The following is a 20,289-nucleotide window of genomic DNA, read 5'->3' as shown; positions in this document are numbered from 1 at the left end:
GGCAGTTTACTCCAAAATATATTTAAGTTTTCAAGTAGATCTTAAACAATAAGTACACAGGTTTAAGCCCAGGCCATAAGTTTTTAAACAAGGCCCAAATGTTATCAGATCTGGTGACCCGACCCGTTACCCCTTCAAGCAAACACACCACTCATCGTAACTAACCCGATAATCTAATATCTCTCATCATCAGAACCATCGTCGTCTTCTGAATCTGAAGATGTCAGAAACTGCGATTTTGGTTGGAGCTTCAAGCTCATGGGCTCGTGCGTTAGTCAAGATTTCACCATACACGTTTTCCGCCATCGGTATCGCTATTTCCATCGGCGTCTCTGTCCTCGGTGCTGCTTGGTTTGAATCCTTTACCTATCCAATCTCATCTGGTTACTTGTGTGCAGTAGTGGTGATTTTGATCTTATTTGTTATGCTTTCAGGGGTATTTACATTACAGGAAGTAGCTTAATAGGTGCTGCCATTAAAGCCCCACGTATTACCTCTAAAAATCTCATCAGGTACTTTTTTTTTTCGAAATTAGGGCTTTTTTGACCGTTTTTATTTGATTTGTGCTATGGATTTCATGTATAATGTTAATTTTTGTACCTGCTTTGTTGAATAAATGTATCTGTAAGCTATGATCTCTTCTTGATTTGATGATTGTGTTTACTATATTTAATTGCTAAGCAATTAGGTTAATATTCATGGAAGGCACTTTTTGAGTCTTGATTAATCTATGTCTAAGTAGTTAATGCGGTAAAATATCGGATATCGGTCAAGGACCGATATTTGAGATATCAGTTATCGCGGTAGGATATGGTAATTTTAATATCATGCTAAATTTATATATATAGCAATTTAACACTAACAATTCAGTATACTCTCCTACCATTAACAAACTAACCTTTTGCAACTTGCAAAACATTAACAATTATAGACTTATAGTAAGTAGGAACTTACTAAGACTTAAAACACTAACAACTAACAGTTAAGACTTAAATCACTAATAGCAACCTTGGTTTTAAAATGCGCGCATAATGCGTGATGCGCCCGTTGCGCTAATGAGAGCGCATCGCAACACCTGATGCGTTGCGTTTACATGATGCGATGATATTGCGACAATTTCGCATAATGCGCCCATAGCAAAATGCGCCATGATGCACGCATCATTGTTTGTTATGTTTTTTTCCCAGATTTTATAAAATGGGTTGGGTTTTCTCTATAATTAATATTTTAGCATGCTTGATTTGAACTATTATGGTTCCTAAACACTTTTTATGGTTCTAGAAACATTTTAGAATGCTTGATTTGAACCAAAAAGCACAACTATTTATCTTCTTATTACGACAGTTGTTTTAGTTTTAGTATGTTTTTATAAGTTGTTATGTATAAATAATTTTTTTGTATATTTTTATAAAGAGCACATCGCATACGTGATGCACTCGCATCACGCATCACGCATCGGATTTTTGAACCAAGCGCATCGGAGCGCATCTTGCAATTTAAAACCAAGATAGCAACAATAATCGGTGATATATTGGTCAAATCTCGGTCCAATAACGGTCAATATCGCTGATATTATCGGTACCGATATTCTGGCCTATATTTTGTACTGATATCTCGGCAGGGGACCGATAACCTGTCACTGATATATCGGTTGATATATCGGGATATTAACTACATAGACCTATGTTAAGAAAATTTTGTTTTCTTATGTTTTTGTCACCAAGATAAATGATTGCAAGTACATTTATGTTCATTTCGTTAGTTGACGAAAGGCGTTAATTATGTGATATTTGTTTATTTACCCAATAGCATAGTAGCTATAGCTAATGTTAAGCTTCTGGTAACTAGAATTTCAATTATACTTATGGTCCACTTAGGATGCATAGAGCTTTAATCGCACAAGAATTATGATTCTGTTATGGAATTGGAAGAATGAAAGAATTACAATATCATAAACTTTAAATTCCGTTTTTTAAGTATGATTTTTCGTTACTGTGGTAATTGTATTTGTTAATTTCATCAACAAACTATCATGGAATCCGTTCGTTCATATAATGCAAATTTTAAAGAAACAAGGTGCAAACCCTTAAATGATGTTTGGACATTGAAATAAATAGGTTTTGTGTGGAGTTAAATTTATGAATTTAAAATTTCTAAGACGTAAATGGGGGAGAGTACAGCCCTCTCCCACAGTGGCGGACTTACAATGTTAATAGGGGTAGCACGGGCTACCCCTCAACCCCGTCTCCGTAGTGTAAAAATACCCCTTAACTCCGTTTCCGTAGTGTAAAAATACACCGCAACTTCATCTCCGTTATACAAAGGATACCCCTGGTCTAAGAAATAAAAAAATGGGATACCCCTAAATTTTTGAGCTAGTTCCGCCACTGCTCTCCCACTGACCCAAACAACAAAAAGGAACCACCACCATTAAACAAACATGCAATATAATCATTCGAGCTTTAAATTAGCCATGGCGAGTAAATGGTGATTAATTGATTATAATAGATCTCTAATTCAGTGGTGTAAATATTTCGTACATTTTCAGTGTAATTTTCTGTGAGGCGGTTGCTATATATGGAGTAATTGTGGCAATTATTCTTCAAACAAAGCTGGAGAGTGTGCCATCATCACAGACATATGCTCCAGAATCCCTTAGAGCTGGATATGCAATATTTGCCTCTGGTATAATTGTTGGATTTGCAAACCTTGTTTGTGGGTATGTTATCTTACCTATTTACCTTTATATAGGAACCAAAAAGGCCATGTCAGCACTCACCAGACAATTGTTGCCACAAAGGTGGCAGTCTTGACCCGTTCACCTAGAATTGGGGCTGATTTGGGTTATATATCACCTCTTAACGGGATAAATGGATAACGTTTTAAGACATGGTTAAAATGAACCTTTTAAATTTCTTTACTTAAATAAGTTTGGTTATTAATAATAATTTATGATACATTAGTTATCTACAAAATATATAAAAGGTGGACAAACATGTGCAGGTGGGTCACCTCGACCTGACATAATTTGACGTGTATTTTTAAGTTACCCAATCTATGATGGACCCATTTCAACCCGTTAGCCAATCAGCCCATTTTGCAAACAGATCAAAATTATAGGGAAAATTAATGAAGGGTCAATCCCAAACGACCCGTTTCAACCGTACCAAAATTACCCATCATGTAGAGTCACTGCACCTGCCAATTTACAACTTCTACTTTATAGAACCGCAGTCTCCAAAACTGAAGCATACATCTATAAGTATTATTTTTGGCGACTGCTGCCTAGGGGGTGTAAAGTGTAAACGAGCCAATCCCGAGCTCGATTAAGCTCGAGCTTGAGCACAGCTTGTGATTAATTGTACAAGCTCGAGCTCGGCTACTTTAGCATTTATTTATTTTGATATTTTAATGCTAATAGCCTAATATAATATTTTTTCCCTATAAATTTTTAGTTATACATGTAACATAAGGTTAAGTTTTCGGTTTTCTCATCATAATTATATATAATAATACTAGGTTAGAAACATGTGTATTACACTGGTTGAATAAAGGAAACATTAAATAGTTACTAATGAAAATTTAGGAATATCAAACGATATTTTGAGATAAGATGTATTTACAAAATAAGAGTTAGGGGTGTTCACGGTTCGCTTTGCCGGTTTTGATGAAAATTCGGGGGCTAACTTTGGTTCTGGGAAATGACAAAGCAAACGGCTGGGTTGGTCGGACCGGGAAAAAAGGTTCGGTTTTGGTTGTTTGAATTGTTTTTTTCTTATCTTTTTATAATCCTTAGTGTGTATTAAGTTTTTTAAAATAATAAAGACACTTCATTAACATATACATATACGGAAATGCATCTTTCAAAAAAACAATAAAGGTCAAACAACCGTTTTTGTCTACTTGGCCAGTTCTTAGTTCCAGACTGCCGGTTGAACCTTTAAACCTCCAAAGTAAACCGTGGCCTAAACTGTTAAACCGGCTAATTTATTTTGGTTTGGACAGTTCGGTCGGTTTTAATGGTTTATGAACACCCTAGTTTGAACGCGTTTATGAGCCCCGCTCCATTCAAGTTTTTAGTCTTGAGTAGCTAATTAGCCGTTGTTAAGTAGTGTGAACTTTGAATAGGTTTGAACCTGTTTAATCTTAAGTTTAATTTATTGTTTTGTGTGGTTAACAGATTATGCGTTGGTATTATTGGAAGCAGTTGTGCGTTATCAGATGCACAAAACTCGTCGCTTTTTGTAAAAATTCTGGTAATAGAAATCTTCGGAAGTGCACTTGGACTGTTTGGAGTAATCGTTGGCATAATAATGTCTGCTCAAGCAACATGGCCTACTACTGTGTGACATCGATCGATCTTGTATGCAGAATTATTCATTACTTTTCTTTATATATATATATATATATTTCTCACTCGTTGGTTTGTATTTTTCTTTGTTCAGTTAAAAAAGCCTTATGAACCTATAAATTTTCATATATTAATGACATTATTTATAAAGTCTAGGAAACGTAGTTACTTAACGAGTTTGAGTTGTGATCTCTTTAAAGGTGCAAAGTGATTAAAGGTACTAATGTAGAGTTAACAAAATGAATGACCTCTCTGGTTGATTTAACCGCGAGTTGTGGTTTTGAGGAGTTAAACATCTTTTTTGTGCACCTCTAGTTAAACATGTGTTTGCGAGAATGATAACTTGTATCCAACACGAACCTGAATATTTCACACACAAAATCATCTTAGATACAACAAACATCACCATACCAAATTATGTTAGATACATTGAACCCGGCTACGACACGCATATGCACGAATTGACACGAGCACAACTCATTTAATTTTTATACTTGTAGTTTTTTTATACGTATAAAAAACTACAAGTCTACTACACACATCTACACCTCCTTGCAATTATTTCTATATTTATAACATATAAAAAAACTATAAGCCTGTAAGACCACCCGTAGTGGGGGTGGAATTGGGCGTGGAATGCCCCAAAAACGCCCTATAAAACCCACATCTATCAATGGGTTATGCAAGTCCGTTCGAGAGGTTGACCCTAAATAATGAAATTTCATAAGTTCAGTAGTAACAATCCAAAATATTTATCGCAAACCAAATATGGATGTTATATTAGAGGTACCAACATGTGTGATGATTGTGATTTTTTTACTGTGTTGTGTGAATTATTCTAGTTGTTTTGTAAAACCAAATAGTCAACCTACATCAACACATATCTAGTGAATCATTTCTAGTGTGCACTTGTGTTAGGAGGTGGGAGTGGTGATCACTCATCACTCACAACATCCAATCAAGTTCTGCCATGTCATCAACCATTATTCCATCACTCACAACCTTTTTTAGTGGCAATGGTCATCACTCACCACCACACCCAACAATTTCCCCCCAACCAACAATTACCCTCACAACATAAAATTCATCACGCGTTGATTCATTCACACGTTAAACTTCTATGGTGGCGATGGTCTTGTTCAAATTTCCACGTACTAATCCGAGGATCCGGTGAGTTTGACGGAGCTTCGGTCCAGATCCGACGTGTTCGGTGCGATTATTACGACTAAGAAAGGAGTAGAAACAGAATACGACACCGATCAGTCAATTTCAATCTGGTCTCTATTGATTATTCAACGTTTACAACACCACGAGACCAGTTGGACAGCATGTCCCCTCTGGGAACCAAAAGCTTGTCCAAATGGGAACCCCATGCCCCTATTTATAGACAACTCATACTATGGGTCCATCCGATCGGATTTGCCATCCGATCGGATTGACCTTTGACATTTACAAAACCTGTCCAACTTTCTCTATTCTATACAATATTCAACACACGCTCTATCTAACTATTCGCACAGTGGCAAACATACGAAATATGCACCAACAGATTCCCCCTCGGATGTCACTGTCGAATCGTCTTTACAACTATGAGAACCTTGAGCCGTGTTTGAATATTCTGTAATCTTCAACTTTTCTGCAACTTCAATCAGGCATCTTGAAATCTGACTATCCAAATTCCCTCTCGATTGATGATTCGGATTTGCTTTTGCCAAAGTAAAGCACAAATTCCCCCTTAAATGAATCTTCAGGTCTTTTGCATAGTTTTACGACTCTCCTCTGATTTGCTAAACTGCAACCTTCACAAACAATCACCAACTTGAAACTAATCAATGCAGCGTCCTCTGTTTCAACTTTAACCGCATCCGAGCTCAGTTTTTGATATCACAAGTAAGCACCACGATCTCGCATTCCGCCTGCTCGATCTAAGATTATACAAAAACTCAACTGGCAATTGATAGAAACTTCAAATACCCCACTGGTTAACTTCAAATCCATGATTCCCCCTGAAGATCTGATATCCCGTTTACCGTGATCCACGTTAACGCACCCTAAGAATAACAGATCCGTGTAAAGAGTATTCTCCACAATCAGCAAATCTTCATCGGAAAACAAATCATCTGGTAATGTAATCCGATCTCTGAAGCATTCGTCCACAATCAGATTCATCTCCTCGGATAATCTAGATCTCAGAAGCTATCATCCACGATCACACTCAGATCTCCGATGCTCGATCAGATATCAACACCTCGGATCATCTTGATCTCGGAAGCTTACACCCACGATCGGATTCACATTCCCCCTGACAATCTGAAGTCGAAACTACCCGAATACTGTTGCAGTGTCACGAATTTCAAAAATGCTGGAATTTCATCATACGACAGTGAAATTTTTATTCCCCCTCATTTTTGCAAATTCTGACGTCTCTATCACTGAATTCCCCCTCAAATTGAATTCAGTTTTCAATTCCCTTCTCCGAAAAACTTGACCAAATAAGAATATCACAATATTCGCCACAATTGTCGGTTTTTCGTCTCTGCGGATTTTACAATTTGGCCCATAAATAGTCAGATACCCTGAATGATAAACATTCTGCACCAGTATCATGACTACCCCACTGACTTTCACAATCCGTGATCGCATCATCAAATATGTACACTGAAGCCCAGACGGTGTCCCTGAACAACCCAGCTTGGGCGTTAAAAACCCGAAAAAATTGACAATCACCAAATTTTTTCTGGAGACTCTCCTCGTCGTTGCGATCAAAAAATGTCTTTTTTTATCATATGGTCGAATGTCAAGTGTCGGATGGTCATCCGATCGGATTGTCATTCGATTGAAGGACAAGAGTGGGCAGACTTGTATTTGTGGATCGGATGGTCATCCGATCGGATTGCCATCCGATCGGAATGACAGAAGAAACAAATTAGTGTTCGTGGATCGGATGGTCATCCGATCGGATTGCCATCCGATCGGGTTGTCATTCGATAGAGAACAACTTGATCTTACAAACTCCCGATAGTGACATGGATCGGATCATCCGATCGGATTGTCATCCGATTGAAAGCATCTTCAATAAACCTTCAAGTACAATGGTGATATGGATCGGATGGTCATCCGATTGGATTGCCATCCGATTGGATATGTTCTAACAGCTCAAGAACACTCCAAATCACGTTTTTTCAATCCAGAATCTTTATTTGTGTGAATTTCATGATGAAACTTCACAGGATTGTGTGCGAATCAATTCCGAACAGAATGATGTCTTCAATTCCAAAATCCATCCGTGAATTGACCTTTATTTTGATGATTTTCTCTGTTTAACGTCAAAACTCCCGTTTAACCCAAAATTGATGAGCTTTGGGTGATTTAACCGACTGTTAGATCGATTAAATCGGTACCGTAGCTTTGATACCACTGCTAATCCGAGGATCCGGTGAGTTTGACGGAGCTTCGGTCCAGATCCGACGTGTTCGGTGCGATTATTACGACTAAGAAAGGAGTAGAAACAGAATACGACACCGATCAGTCAATTTCAATCTGGTCTCTATTGATTATTCAATGTTTACAGCACCACGAGACCAGTTGGACAACATGTCCCCTCTGGGAACCAAAAGCTTGTCCAAATGGGAACCCCATGCCCCGATTTATAGACAACTCATACTATGGGTCCATCCGATCGGATTGCCATCCGATCGGATTGCCATCCGATCGGATTGCCATCCGATCGGATTGCCATCCGATCGGATTGACATCCGATCGGATTGACATCCGATCGGATTGACCTTTGACATTTACAAAACCTGTCCAACTTTCTCTATTCTATACCATATTCAACACACGTTCTATCTAACTATTCGCACAGTGACAGACGTACGAAATATGCACCAATACCACGCGTGGTAAACGGTTTATCACGCACCACCCCCACACCTCTTAGAGAGCAAATACATTGCAACTCAACAAATTATTGGAAACACGGTATGTCATTTTGTAAAGTCATAAATGGGTGGAACCACACTATGCCATTTCTCAAAGGGAAAACAAATCCCATAATATTAACACAACACACATGAATCCTAAGTTATAAAACTCAGCTATCGTACATAACAAATTTTAATTTATTTATTTATAGAGAGGTTGTTAGCCAGATACTCAATTTTAATTAATTAAACTAGTGGAATTTTCCCGCGCTTTGCGGTGGGATTTTAGCATGGCCGGCCCTGGGGGTGGACGAGGAGGACCACCGGCCAGGACCCGATATTTTTAAGGGCACTTTATTTTATGAAAAATTCCGAAATGTATATGTAATTTTTTTTGATAGGGTATACTTATGCAAACACCAACATAGGCCCACTTACAAAAATATTCTTATGGTTTAGATTAGTTATTAGCCCATTGACATTAGGTTTAGACATTTAGTGAGTCAAATACCCAATTTCGTTAAGGCGTAAGGGCACGTTTTTTCGAGCTCGAACAGGATACACGAATTCTTAGGGCCGTCCCTGGATTTCAGTCAGTATCAGTTTGTTTCATTGTAGCACCAGTAGGATGCAGACACTCGTTTATCAATCAACACGTGCTTTACATCGATAAAAAACCTATAAAAATGAATATTGATATTAGTTTTGGTATTCTTTGGTCGATATCAGTTCGGTTCGGTTCGCCACGATATCAAAATCTAGAAAATAAAAGTTTATGCGTTCCAATCCATGAGTATCAAGTCTCCAATCAACCAATCAGATGCAACCACCAATCCCTAACCATGTTTAAAGAGGCACCGTTTGCACATACATTTTGTCTGTAAGTAAACCAAAAAGAGAAACGAAGAGTACTTGTAAAGAATTATAGGGACATGGATCCGAATATTCCAGAAACTGAGGGGCTGAAAGTGTAACAATAAAAAAGACAAGGGACCACCACGAAGAAGAAGGAAATCCGGAGGTAAAGACCTATAAAACGAAGAAAATGCATCAATGGCAGACTTGCGCCTAGCCCTGTTCGCAGTAGTCTATATTATCTTTCTTTTTAGTTATATTTTTTTTTCTTTTTCTTTATTTTACTTTACACAATAACAATAATAATTGCATCGAGGAGGTGTGGATTCATCTTGTTGGATCGATTGTTGATCGCCGCCATTCTCCTTCTTATCATACCGTTTCTTTCTTGCTCGATTTCGTTATTCAACTATCGCTGTGCCCGCTTTTGGATCAATCGTTGATTCTAGGGTTTTTGGATCAATCAGCGTTCAGATCAGATAATTAGGGTTTTTGTGTGAGAGATTATGGACAAGAAGAAGGTCGCTGTTCCTCTCGTGTGTCACGGTCATTCTCGGCCTGTAGTGGATTTGTTCTACAGTCCCATCACTCCTGATGGATTTTTTCTCATCAGTGCCAGCAAAGGTCTCTTTTTTTTATTCAATTTAGCATCTGTTTGTTTTAATAGTTTTTTTTTTTTTTTTTTTTTTTTTTTTTTTTTTGCCATTTGGTGGAACAATCATAAGTTTTAAATTGTAGCATTGTATCAGCATTTGGATTGGTCAACTGTGATATATACGTACACCCAATTGGATCTTTTGACACCCAATATTCGTGTATATATGCATATACAAGTAGTATATGCTTTGCGGGTTTGGGTAAAATGAAAACTCATGCGAGTTGTGATAACCTAGAGAACTTGGCCTTACGAAAGGTTTTTTAAAAATTGTTTTTACCAAAAATCTTTAAAAAATCAACTTTTTCAAAAAAAAAGCCTAGTTTTTTTAGAGTTAATTACTGTTTTCGTCCATGTGGTTTGTCAAAAATCACCATTTCAGTCTATTAGTTTAAAAATTACGATTTTAGTCCCTGTGCTTTCACTTTCGTAACCATTTCAATCCATTATTCTGTTAAGTACAAGGACTGAAATGGTTACGAGGTGAACTGAAATGGTTACGAAAGTGAAACCACAGGGACTGGAATCACAATATTTAAACTAATGGACTGAAATAGTGATTTTTGACAAACCACAGGGACGTAAACAGTAGTTAACTCTTTTTTTTATTTACAACAGTTGTAAATGCTGTAAAAAGCTAATGTCATGCACAGCTGTAAGGGGCTGAAAACACCACTTCGATTTTTTTACGGCCGTTTTTGTAACATTTTAATCAAGGGGTGTGAAAAAAATGAGGGCGAGACTCGTACGGGAAGGCTGGGTTCTCTAAGTTCTCACAAACTCGTAGGAGTTTTCCCTTGATCCGAATCCTATGCTTTGTTGGGTTGGGTGTCTGTCTATATATGACTCGTATATTTGAATACGGTTCATGTAAAAAGGGATATACGAGTCTTATAAGACTTGTATACATGTCAGGGTGTCAAAAGATCCATTGGAGGTGTCCCATTATCCCGAGCCTTAGGTATTTATCCGTGTATCGCATCTCGTGTGTGTATAATTCCATTGAATTAAAAGTATGTGCAGCTATATCACCACAACAGATTCAAAATGCAATACTTTTTGTTAAGGAGATAAATAGTATTATCACATTGAGAATTGTTGAAAGCATTGTGTTTAAAATTAATATAATTTTTGTTAGGATTAATTTCATATATACCCTTACAAACTTGAAAATTTTCATGTATACCCAACCAAAACTAAAATTATCATGTATGCCGTTGCAAAATAGTTAAAATATCAAATATACCCAATTTATTAAAAACAATTAATAAATAATCATTTTACCCTTATTTTTTTAACTTTAAGTTTTCATATATGCTCATCTTTTAACTTCATATCTTTTTTATAATACATTTTAAGCTTAACTTTGTTTTTACCCATAAACAATAATGTCCTCCATATATAATATTTAAGCTAAATATATTAAGCTAGAAATGAGTAAATATAATATTTAAGGTTAAAAGGTCATATATGAGATATCAAAGTTTTAGAAAAATAAGGGTAAAATTGTCATTTATTAAATTGTTTTTAATGAATTGGGTATATATGATATTTTAACTACTTTGTAAGGGTATATATGGTATTTATAATTTTGTTTGGGTATATATGATATTTTGCAAGTTTGTAGGGGCAGTGGCGAAGCTTGAGATTTCTGACCGGGGGGTCGAAGACGTATATACAAAAAAAATTCTATAAAACGGGGGTTCGAAAACGCATATACCCAAAAATTTCTAAACAAAAATTACATACTCTCCACTTCTGAGCGAAAAGCTCGGGGGGTCGGCCGCCCCCTCCCGCCCCTAGTATGCTTCGCCAATATGTAGGGGTATATATGAAATTGCCCCTTGTTTGTTATGATTGTGTGATGTTGTGATTCACCATATAACTATGAAGTGTTACTTACACCGTTGAGTCTGGAAGTCAGATTCCACTCCCATGCTTAGAAATGGTGAAACTGGAGACTGGATAGGAACCTTTGAGGGGCATAAAGGTGCGGTTTGGAGTTGTTGCTTAGATAAAAACGCTCTGCGTGCTGCATCAGCGTCTGCTGATTTCTCAGCGTATGTGGTCAAGATTTACTTCTTTATTATCGCTATTATAAAAGTTCTGCTAGTATTTTCTTGGATTACTTTCACCTTTATGTCATTGTATATAAGAAAAAGGTTTATTTACATTGCATGTAATAGATAATCATATACTTCCATTTTACTTTCACCTTTATGTTATTGGCAGTGTACCATGTATCACTATTTTATCTGCCATTAAAGGTTATATATACATACTATGGTGAAGAATTGAAAGTATGTTATATATTTTTTTTTTGAACGGCCAACAAATCAATCTCGAGCACTCTCGGGGCACCCACTGGACAAACGGAGTACTCCGAGAGTAACCCGAGTGGTCCACCACCAATTCCGGGGAAAACCCGGTAACCCACCCGCCCATAGGCACGACGGTAAATTACCGGTAAAACCCGTTTGGCTCAAGGATCGAACCCAGGTTTCCTATCGGTAAAACCCGTTTGGCTCAAGGATTGAAAGTATGTTATATACAATGGAAAAGAAACTTTTTTTTTTTTTTTTGCATACAACGACTAAAAGGTGAAACGAAGTCCCATGCTGGTTTAAATTACACATTTGTCACAAAAATTTTCTTTGTTGTCTGTTAATTTTCAGGAAACTGTGGGATGCTTTAACTGGGGATGTGCTGCACTCATTTGACCACAAACATATTGTTCGAGCATGTTCCTTTTCTGAGGTGACCTCATCTTTCTCTATATGGAGTCTCGGGTATACATGGTAACAACGGTGGGCGGTTGGGTTGGGTTGAGTACTTGAGAAACGGAATAGACCCGGACTGAACCTCAGAACATTTTTGTTCGTGTTTTATGACAATGAGTCAAATATAATTAAAAAAAAATCCACACAACTGAAGATTTCTTTCCTTTTTTATATTATTTATTGGCTATTGCTTTTACGCATATGAATGTTCACATTAAATAGGTAATCTACAGATCCGATGAAAATTATTTGCTTACTTTTATAATTGTCTTTATGGTTAATGGATAGAAACATTCTGTATAATTTACAGGACACACATTTTCTGCTAACTGGTGGTTTTGAGAAAATACTTCGCATATTTGATTTAAATCGACCAGACGCACCTCCAAGAGAAATCGAGCATTCTCCAGGTTCTGTCAGGACCGCTGCATGGCTCCACAGTGACCAAACAATATTAAGTTCGTGCTCCGATTCCGGGGGAGTAAGGTATCTCACAACTCGTAATCTGATTCTTATAATTTAAATATCAAATAATATTTTTCAACACAACATCCAGATTCCATTAGAAATTTCATCTTTTTGTTTCATTAAACTTTCAGTTGTTTTACCGACGTGGTTCTTGAATTTGTTGATTTCTATGTGTTTGGAAATTATTTTAAGAGTTAATTACGTTTTTCATCCCTATGGTTTGTTGAATATAACCATCACAGTCCGTTAGTTTAAAAATTGCCAAAATAATTACCAGTACTTCACTTTTGTAACAATTACAATCCACCTCTGTTAACCGAATCCAAACCACCGTTAAGTTTTCTGTGAAAAGTCTAAAATTAACCTTGTGTTAATTAAATAAAAAAACCATGGAAATTTAATTTATCCCATAATTAAATATTACTTAAAATTAAAAAATATTGTAGAAAGTTAATTATATAAATACAAATCACGATTAAATTTCCACAATAAAATTTTTTAAATTTCCTTGTTTTTTTTAATTTAATTAACACAAGGGTATTTTAGACTTTTCAGAAACAAACTTAACGGAGGTGGGCTGTAATTTCAACAAACCGCAGGGATGAAAAAACCGTAATGAACTCTTATTTTAATGTGATTATATTTTTATATTGACAGGCTATGGGACGTGAGAAGCGGGAAAATGGTCCGTACTCTTGAAACAAAATCATCTGTGACCAGTGCTGAGGTCAGCAAGGATGGTCGTTATATAACCACTGCAGACGGTTCTTCTGTCAAATTCTGGGATTCAAACCAGTAAGCTTTTCAACGCGTATTATCATGGACGACTGTCTCTTCATGATTTTTAATGCGCGCATACTAAAACAAATTCTTTCTGTGTCACAGTTTTGGTTTGGTGAAAAGTTATGAAATGCCATGCAATGTGGAATCAGCGTCATTGGAACCGAAGTTTGGTGATAAGTTTATTGCTGGAGGGGAAGACATGTGGATTCGCCTATTTGATTTCAACACTGGCGAAGAAATCGGTATGCATTTTGACAACTTTTACTACAACATATTCATATATCCAATGATGATTGAATATGATGCAACAAGCCAATTTATTATTTATCGAGTAAAATGCCGTTTTCGTCCTTGAGGTTTGGCCAGTTTTGCAACTTTCGTCCGAAAGTTTGTTTTTTTACATCTGGATGCAAAAGGTTTGAAATCTTGTCATTTTCATCCGGCTCGTTAACTCCATCCATTTTTCTCCGCTAAGTCAGGGGTATTTCCGTCTTTTTTGTTAACTTAGAGGACAATTCGGTCTTTTTCACACATCTCTTGCGAGTTCACATAGTGGAAAAGACCGAATTGTCCTTTGTTAACAAAAAAGACGGAAATACCCATGACTTAACGAAGAAAAATGGATGGAGTTAACGAGCAGAATGAAAATGACAAGATTTCAATCCTTTTGGATCCAGCGATGAAAATGGCATTTTACTCTTATTTATTTGACCCATTGACAAGTAAACGGGTGCAAAAGTCACATCCGACGTTGATGAGATGAAATTTCTGGATGTATTGTTGTAGGGTGCAACAAAGGTCACCATGGTCCGGTCCATTGTGTGAGGTTCTCGCCTGGAGGTGAATCATACGCATCTGGGTCAGAAGACGGAACCATAAGAATATGGCAAACAGGGCCTTCAAATCCAAAGGAGAAAGAAAGCTCTGTTCCAAATGGGCCGAGCAAGCCCATCACAGTAGATGAAATTGGCACAAAATTGGAGGATGTGAAAGTTGGCAGGGAGTGAGAAGGGTTGGTTGTTAACTAGAAACATATATATATATATATATATATCATATATGTTTGTTCTACCTTTGTGTGGCTAATATGTAAGTCTTAAATGTTGTCACTTTTTTCTCTAAAATAAATAGACACTACTTGTGGATTCTGTTTTGCTTGTTTAGTGTTTTGCAGTATGTTGATTAAATGCGCTTTTTAGTATTTTTTTTTTTTTTATATAAATGATATTTTCATTAAAATGCCAAAGTAACAAATTACAAACAAGTGGCAGGTAAATGGGCAACAAGCTGCGCCGCAACCCCCTTTTGAATTGCAAAACCAATTCTACTAAAGACGAAACGACCCTCAAAGGTTTGAGAAATTACTATTCACAACCTGTTGGACCTTGTTTAGGAATTCCACAGCCTCTGGGGCTAGGGAACCAAATGTATCAAAAGCGAATGGGATAAATACATGTTGATTCTCTAAACAAGCCTTCTCATGTTTAGCGACCTTGCTTGATTCCGCCTTCAACGCAGCCTGGCCAGCAACAAACCTGTTATCCATGAGCCCAACAAGAGGGGGCACTCCTGTAATGTCCACACAAGCGTGTTTTCCCCTGGCCTACCCAAACACAAGAATAATCATGTTTGTGCGTCTTTTTTTAAGTTCATCCTCTTTTTATTTGGATCGTGTTTGCCGATCAAAAAATCAAAACTAAAACAAAAAAAAAATTATGTCTTTAAAAGCTATATGAATGAAACAGTTGGCACTTGTCACCGCCAGCTCTACCCTCGTTGACGACGATGGTAGCCACCTACATCCACCACACCTACCGAGTTATCACCATCTCTTACAGCGTCTTGCTTAGCTATTTCTTATAATTCGCTAACGCTTCGAAATATTTTATTAAAATAACCAATGGAGTGCTACAGGCCCACAATCATGGGCGTAGCATAGTAGGGGCCGGGAGGGGCGCCCGACCCCCCGAACTTTTCGCTCAGTAGTGCCACGTATGTAGTTTTCGTATAGAATTTTTTAAGTATATACGTTTTATACCCCCCGGTTTTATAATTTTTTATGTATAATTTTAGGTACGGTGACTTCCAACCCCCCGGTCGGAAATCTCAAGCTTCGCCACTGCTCACAATGACATGAGGTGGATGTCTCTATGAAGCGATGTTTTCATAACCAGATTGTTAATTAAACCGGCTACCTTACACGTTCACTAGTCGGACTAGTTTCAAAAACCGGATGTTGTAACATCACCAACATATCTACTACATATGCATAGTTTATATTTAAGATGCAACAAATGTACAACAATATATTTTCATTTGTTTTTTCCTTTTCATGAAACATAGTTACATTCAGCAACTTTTGATAAAGTTCAATATAGCATATACTATGCATAGTTTATATGAACTACAGTTTTTTTTCTTTTTTCCTAAAGCATTAAGTTTTGTGAATTGTGAAGCCATGTTGCCGTCCCAATCCCAGTGAAAGCCATATTCTAGTCTACAGTTCCTCTATAAAAGTCAAGATTGAAGCAAAATTGAACTTTTTCAGTTAGGGATTTAATCACTCTTCATAGGCATGTGAATTTGGAGAAAAGGAAAGTGAAAGTGGTCCAGGCGATTATGTTCATTGGCATGTGGTCATTTGGAATGCTAGAAATGAGGTCGTTTTTGCTAGGAAGGAGTCGTGCATTAACAAGATTATTAAGGAGGACAACAAATTGGTGGGTTTCGTTTGTTGTGTTTGTGGCGCTAGCGTTTTGCTAGGTCGTTTTTTTAATGAAAGTAGATGTTCTAAAAAAATACAAAATTTCCCAATTATACAATAAGGACCTCACCCTCTCTTCCCACCTTTCCTTCTCCTTTCACGTTATGTTTACTTTAACAAAACAAGAAAATAAATTGATTTAATATATTAAAATGTTTGTACTATCTAATTAACTTTCTAAAATATTTATAATTTTAAGTAAATCGGGTGGTTCCGTTGGTGGCACGATGAGTCGATGATACTCCAATGATCCGTCAGTGATACAAATTTGTCGTTCAAATAAAAAAAAGTTTAAGTATTGGATAAATTATATTTGATTTTAGGTGATGTGTGGAAGATGATAATTTTCTTTATCAAATTTCACATAATATAATATATTAGTGTAAAAAGCGGTATAGAAAAGTACAAGAATAATGATAACAATATTTGTGATGTTGTAGTTTGTGGAAAAACTAATAAGATAAAGATACTATTCAAACTGCAAATTTTGGCCGACTATATGCCATATGACAAACAGTCGTTGAGAATTTTTTGCACTTATTGTCTGTTCTTTTACTTTTAAAACGTAACTAACAACTAACATATTTTCCCTTTGAGACTTATATTATTGTTCTACTTGTACTTTTTTTTTTCTTTCTTGTATTATGTTACATTAAGGCTTTCTATGTTTAACTTTTAAGTTAGTTAAATTAAACTTGTTTGTAGAAATTTGATTATCTCAATCACTTTCTTACAGAAAATCACGAAAATAACAACTATTGTTTAGGTTATTTGCATAACAGTTTAATGTTAGATATCATTTTACCTCTATAGTCACAAAGTACAAAAACTACTTCCACATGTTCACATTTTAAGAAAAAGAATTCAGATACGAAGAAATAAAGTATATACATATATGAAAAATAAACTAGGCACTCCAACAAAAGATTCACATGCATATAAATATAAAACAGTGAAAAATATGTCAAGTTTGTATATTAGAAAGTATATTTTATGATACTCGACATATTAGAAAATATATTTTATATGATAGTCGACATAAAATAGACATACCGCATAGAAATATAATTTAGTTTAACATGTAAACATGTGCATAACCCAATTAAAAATATTGAAAAAAATCCATGGTCATGATACTTTTTATCATATTTCATTGCATTGGAGTAGTAAATTTCTAAGCTAGCAAAAAGTTTCCACATATTCAGGAGTTAGTCCAAAGCATATCCCTATTAATCTGCTACTATCCGTGATTGACTACCTTAGGGACCTAAGAAAGACATGCAAGAACAAGTGTCAACACATAATGATGAGTGAGTTCACAAATTTTGTTCAAAGATGTAAAATAATTTGTTGGTTTAGTTGTTTATAGTTTATAGTAGTGATTAGCAGTTAGTTGTTATATTTGTAGGTAGCTAACCTATACGTTATGTCACTAAGCGTTCGAAACCGAATCCAACTGTTTATGTGTTGTTTGCCTTTGATTACCAGGTCTATCACTGACCATGGCGATGTGATAGACAAATTTAACACCCGCTTGACCATTACCGGTTGAGTTAGCGCGACTAACTCGGGTGGGGCTTGTCGGATATTAACTCCAAATATTGACCACGTTATGACTCCCGTAATGGACTGCAATTTCTGCAGAAAAACGCAGCTTCGACCTTTGTTTTCATTTAAATCTTTTGACTGACTAAAACATGTCGGAAAAATACAAATCCAGTGGGGTTTAAAATCTATTTCCATGAACTTGACTCTAGACTCAAGAATTATTCGATTTCGTTATGATTTAACCAAGAAACAACCGATACAAATCGGCTTAAAAATCTACAGAGAAGCTGTTTTCAATAAGCTTCTGTTTAAAACGTGTTTATGACACTTCTATCATACTTTTCGGCTAATAAGGCATGTATGACAACACATAGAACAGATTCATCCTAAAGTTATCATCAAGATCATGTTATGAATCAAAACCCTAAACATACATGCATACGTATCATAACAATTACAACTTCATAAACAACACAAACTTGTTTTCTAAATAAACCCTACGTCTCACGCATTCTAAACAAACCCTACGTCTCATGCATTCAAGAAACTCATGAAATCAATAAAATGCAGCCAAGAACTCATATTCATATAAGACTATAAATCATAAGTATTTAATACACATACAAAGAACTAGGGTTTACCCAAATAGATGATTTGCGAAGAAAAGATCCAAGAAAGAGTGAGAGAGCCAAGAGATGAAGAATCGATGATGATGATGTGTGTGTGCTTGTGAGTTCGTATGAGGGTGGGGGCGATTAGGATTGGGTTAGTTTTTTTTAAAGAAAAAACAAGTTACACTTGTACCCCTCCTGTTTATACAAAAACCCTTCTAGTCCCTTGGGTTTACAAAACCCAAACTTGGGTGGAAAGTTATACATATAACTTTACGTATTTAGACCAAACAAGTCCCTCGTGTTTACAAGTTATCAAATCTTGCATAGGAAGTTAACCAAGTTAACTTTTAAGTGTATGTACGGGATTAGTCCTCATAGTTTAGGTTAATCCCGTAAGTTATAATTTGAATGTTTAATATAATTGCACGTATAATATATTTGTGTTTGCGAGTGTTCTATAGATCTTAAAGATTTAACAGAGAGAGTTAACGACGTTAGCCTGAAAGTATGGGATGTCACAACAGGAGTCTCTTTTAAGATTAATTCTTTTTCTATTGTCCTACATCGACTAGGAAGGAAAAATATGTGATGGGGTAATGCCTATATAAAGGGAGGTAGGGTAAAGACCAAGAAATAGGGACGTCCAGTCTGTTTGTAAAAATCTAGCTTTCTAGTTTTAACCTTGTTCGTAATAAAGCCGACCGGTAAACATCATCTGAATGAACCATGGTTCAGGCAAACCCGATTCGATTGCTCACTGGTATGAACCGTCACAGTGAAAAAGTAGTCCTTTTAAGAACCGTCCTCGAGAACTCTCAAAAAAATTTAGGCCCTGGGCGACAAAAAGAATTGAGCCCAAAATTGTGGTTAAGGGGAAATGAATTAAAAAAAATAAAACCTTAATGGTGGAGCCAAGGCTTGAACTTGAGTTGAGACCTCTACATTATCCTAAGAAGGTTTTTTCAACTTCACCACCAACACTTTTTTTGCATAATAAATGAATGTATATACTAAGTATATAACTTGATATATATATATATATATATATATATATAAAAGCTTATGAAACCTTTCGGCCCTTTGAAAATTTGGACCTCGGACGACGGCACAGATTAGCCGGCCGAAGAGCTGGCCTTGCTCGTTCTCTTCATGAGTATCTTTATCGCATATCATACTTTAAAAAATGTATTCATTGAGCCTTTTTATATGAAAACGGATCTTGCATTGCAAGGTTAAGAAAACATTGCTTGGAGTCCTGTTTACAAAAAGGTGCGGGCAATAAGAAAAAAAGTTTAAACCAATATTCTTTTTGTGTATCTCAACTCAAGTCACCATTTCCGGCTCAAGTTATTTTTTATCCAAAATATACTTTTGGTTATTAATTGAAAAACAAACCTACCAAATGTTCATAATCGATTAATCAAAACCGAAATACTCGAAATCGATCAGTTTGAAATACCTTAACCGAAAATTCTAGTTTTGCTTATAGTTATGGCTGAAAATTGAACCAAACTGGCCATGCACATTTCTAAAATCATCTAAGTATCG

At 36.1% G+C, this 20,289-nt stretch overlaps 2 protein-coding genes and 1 long non-coding RNA gene across 3 annotated transcripts; 2 read left to right on the top strand and 1 right to left on the bottom strand.

The window, feature by feature from the left end:
- The first annotated feature begins 161 nt into the window (after positions 1-161).
- Positions 162-4,524, top strand: LOC110930060 (V-type proton ATPase subunit c''2). Its single transcript, XM_022173282.2, has 4 exons — positions 162-351; positions 435-512; positions 2,549-2,719; positions 4,181-4,524. The coding sequence occupies exons 1-4, from the start codon at positions 221-223 to the stop codon at positions 4,347-4,349; spliced, it is 549 nt and encodes a 182-aa protein (XP_022028974.1). The 5' UTR covers positions 162-220; the 3' UTR covers positions 4,350-4,524.
- Positions 4,525-9,274: 4,750 nt separating this feature from the next.
- Positions 9,275-15,002, top strand: LOC110930061 (serine-threonine kinase receptor-associated protein). The gene is made up of 7 exons (XM_022173283.2): positions 9,275-9,753; positions 11,709-11,844; positions 12,460-12,541; positions 12,875-13,050; positions 13,690-13,827; positions 13,918-14,057; positions 14,602-15,002. The coding sequence occupies exons 1-7, from the start codon at positions 9,636-9,638 to the stop codon at positions 14,820-14,822; spliced, it is 1,011 nt and encodes a 336-aa protein (XP_022028975.1). The 5' UTR covers positions 9,275-9,635; the 3' UTR covers positions 14,823-15,002.
- Positions 14,869-18,861, bottom strand: LOC118482286. Its single transcript, XR_004868202.1, has 2 exons — positions 18,769-18,861; positions 14,869-15,418 (listed from the first exon to the last, which is right to left on the bottom strand). It is a non-coding gene; the product is annotated as an uncharacterized LOC118482286 (long non-coding RNA).
- Positions 18,862-20,289: the final 1,428 nt, after the last annotated feature.

This window comes from Helianthus annuus, chromosome 9 (assembly GCF_002127325.2).
Source record: "Helianthus annuus cultivar XRQ/B chromosome 9, HanXRQr2.0-SUNRISE, whole genome shotgun sequence".
Classification (NCBI taxonomy): domain Eukaryota; kingdom Viridiplantae; phylum Streptophyta; class Magnoliopsida; order Asterales; family Asteraceae; genus Helianthus; species Helianthus annuus.
Note: the sequence above shows the minus strand (reverse complement) of the source record. Positions and strands in the feature narration are given on the sequence as shown.

What these genes read in the sequence shown, in the direction of transcription:
- LOC110930060 (XM_022173282.2), top strand. Translation starts at nt 221, where the DNA reads ATGTCAGAAACTGCGATTTTGGTTGGAGCTTCAAGCTCATGGGCTCGT. An exon ending in TCTGTCCTCGGTGCTGCTTG is followed by an intron (nt 352 to 434) that starts GTTTGAATCCTT and finishes TTATGCTTTCAG; the next exon opens with GGGTATTTACATTACAGGAA. An exon ending in ACCTCTAAAAATCTCATCAG is followed by an intron (nt 513 to 2,548) that starts GTACTTTTTTTT and finishes GTACATTTTCAG; the next exon opens with TGTAATTTTCTGTGAGGCGG.
- LOC110930061 (XM_022173283.2), top strand. Translation starts at nt 9,636, where the DNA reads ATGGACAAGAAGAAGGTCGCTGTTCCTCTCGTGTGTCACGGTCATTCT. An exon ending in GAGCATGTTCCTTTTCTGAG is followed by an intron (nt 12,542 to 12,874) that starts GTGACCTCATCT and finishes TATAATTTACAG; the next exon opens with GACACACATTTTCTGCTAAC. An exon ending in TCCGATTCCGGGGGAGTAAG is followed by an intron (nt 13,051 to 13,689) that starts GTATCTCACAAC and finishes TTATATTGACAG; the next exon opens with GCTATGGGACGTGAGAAGCG.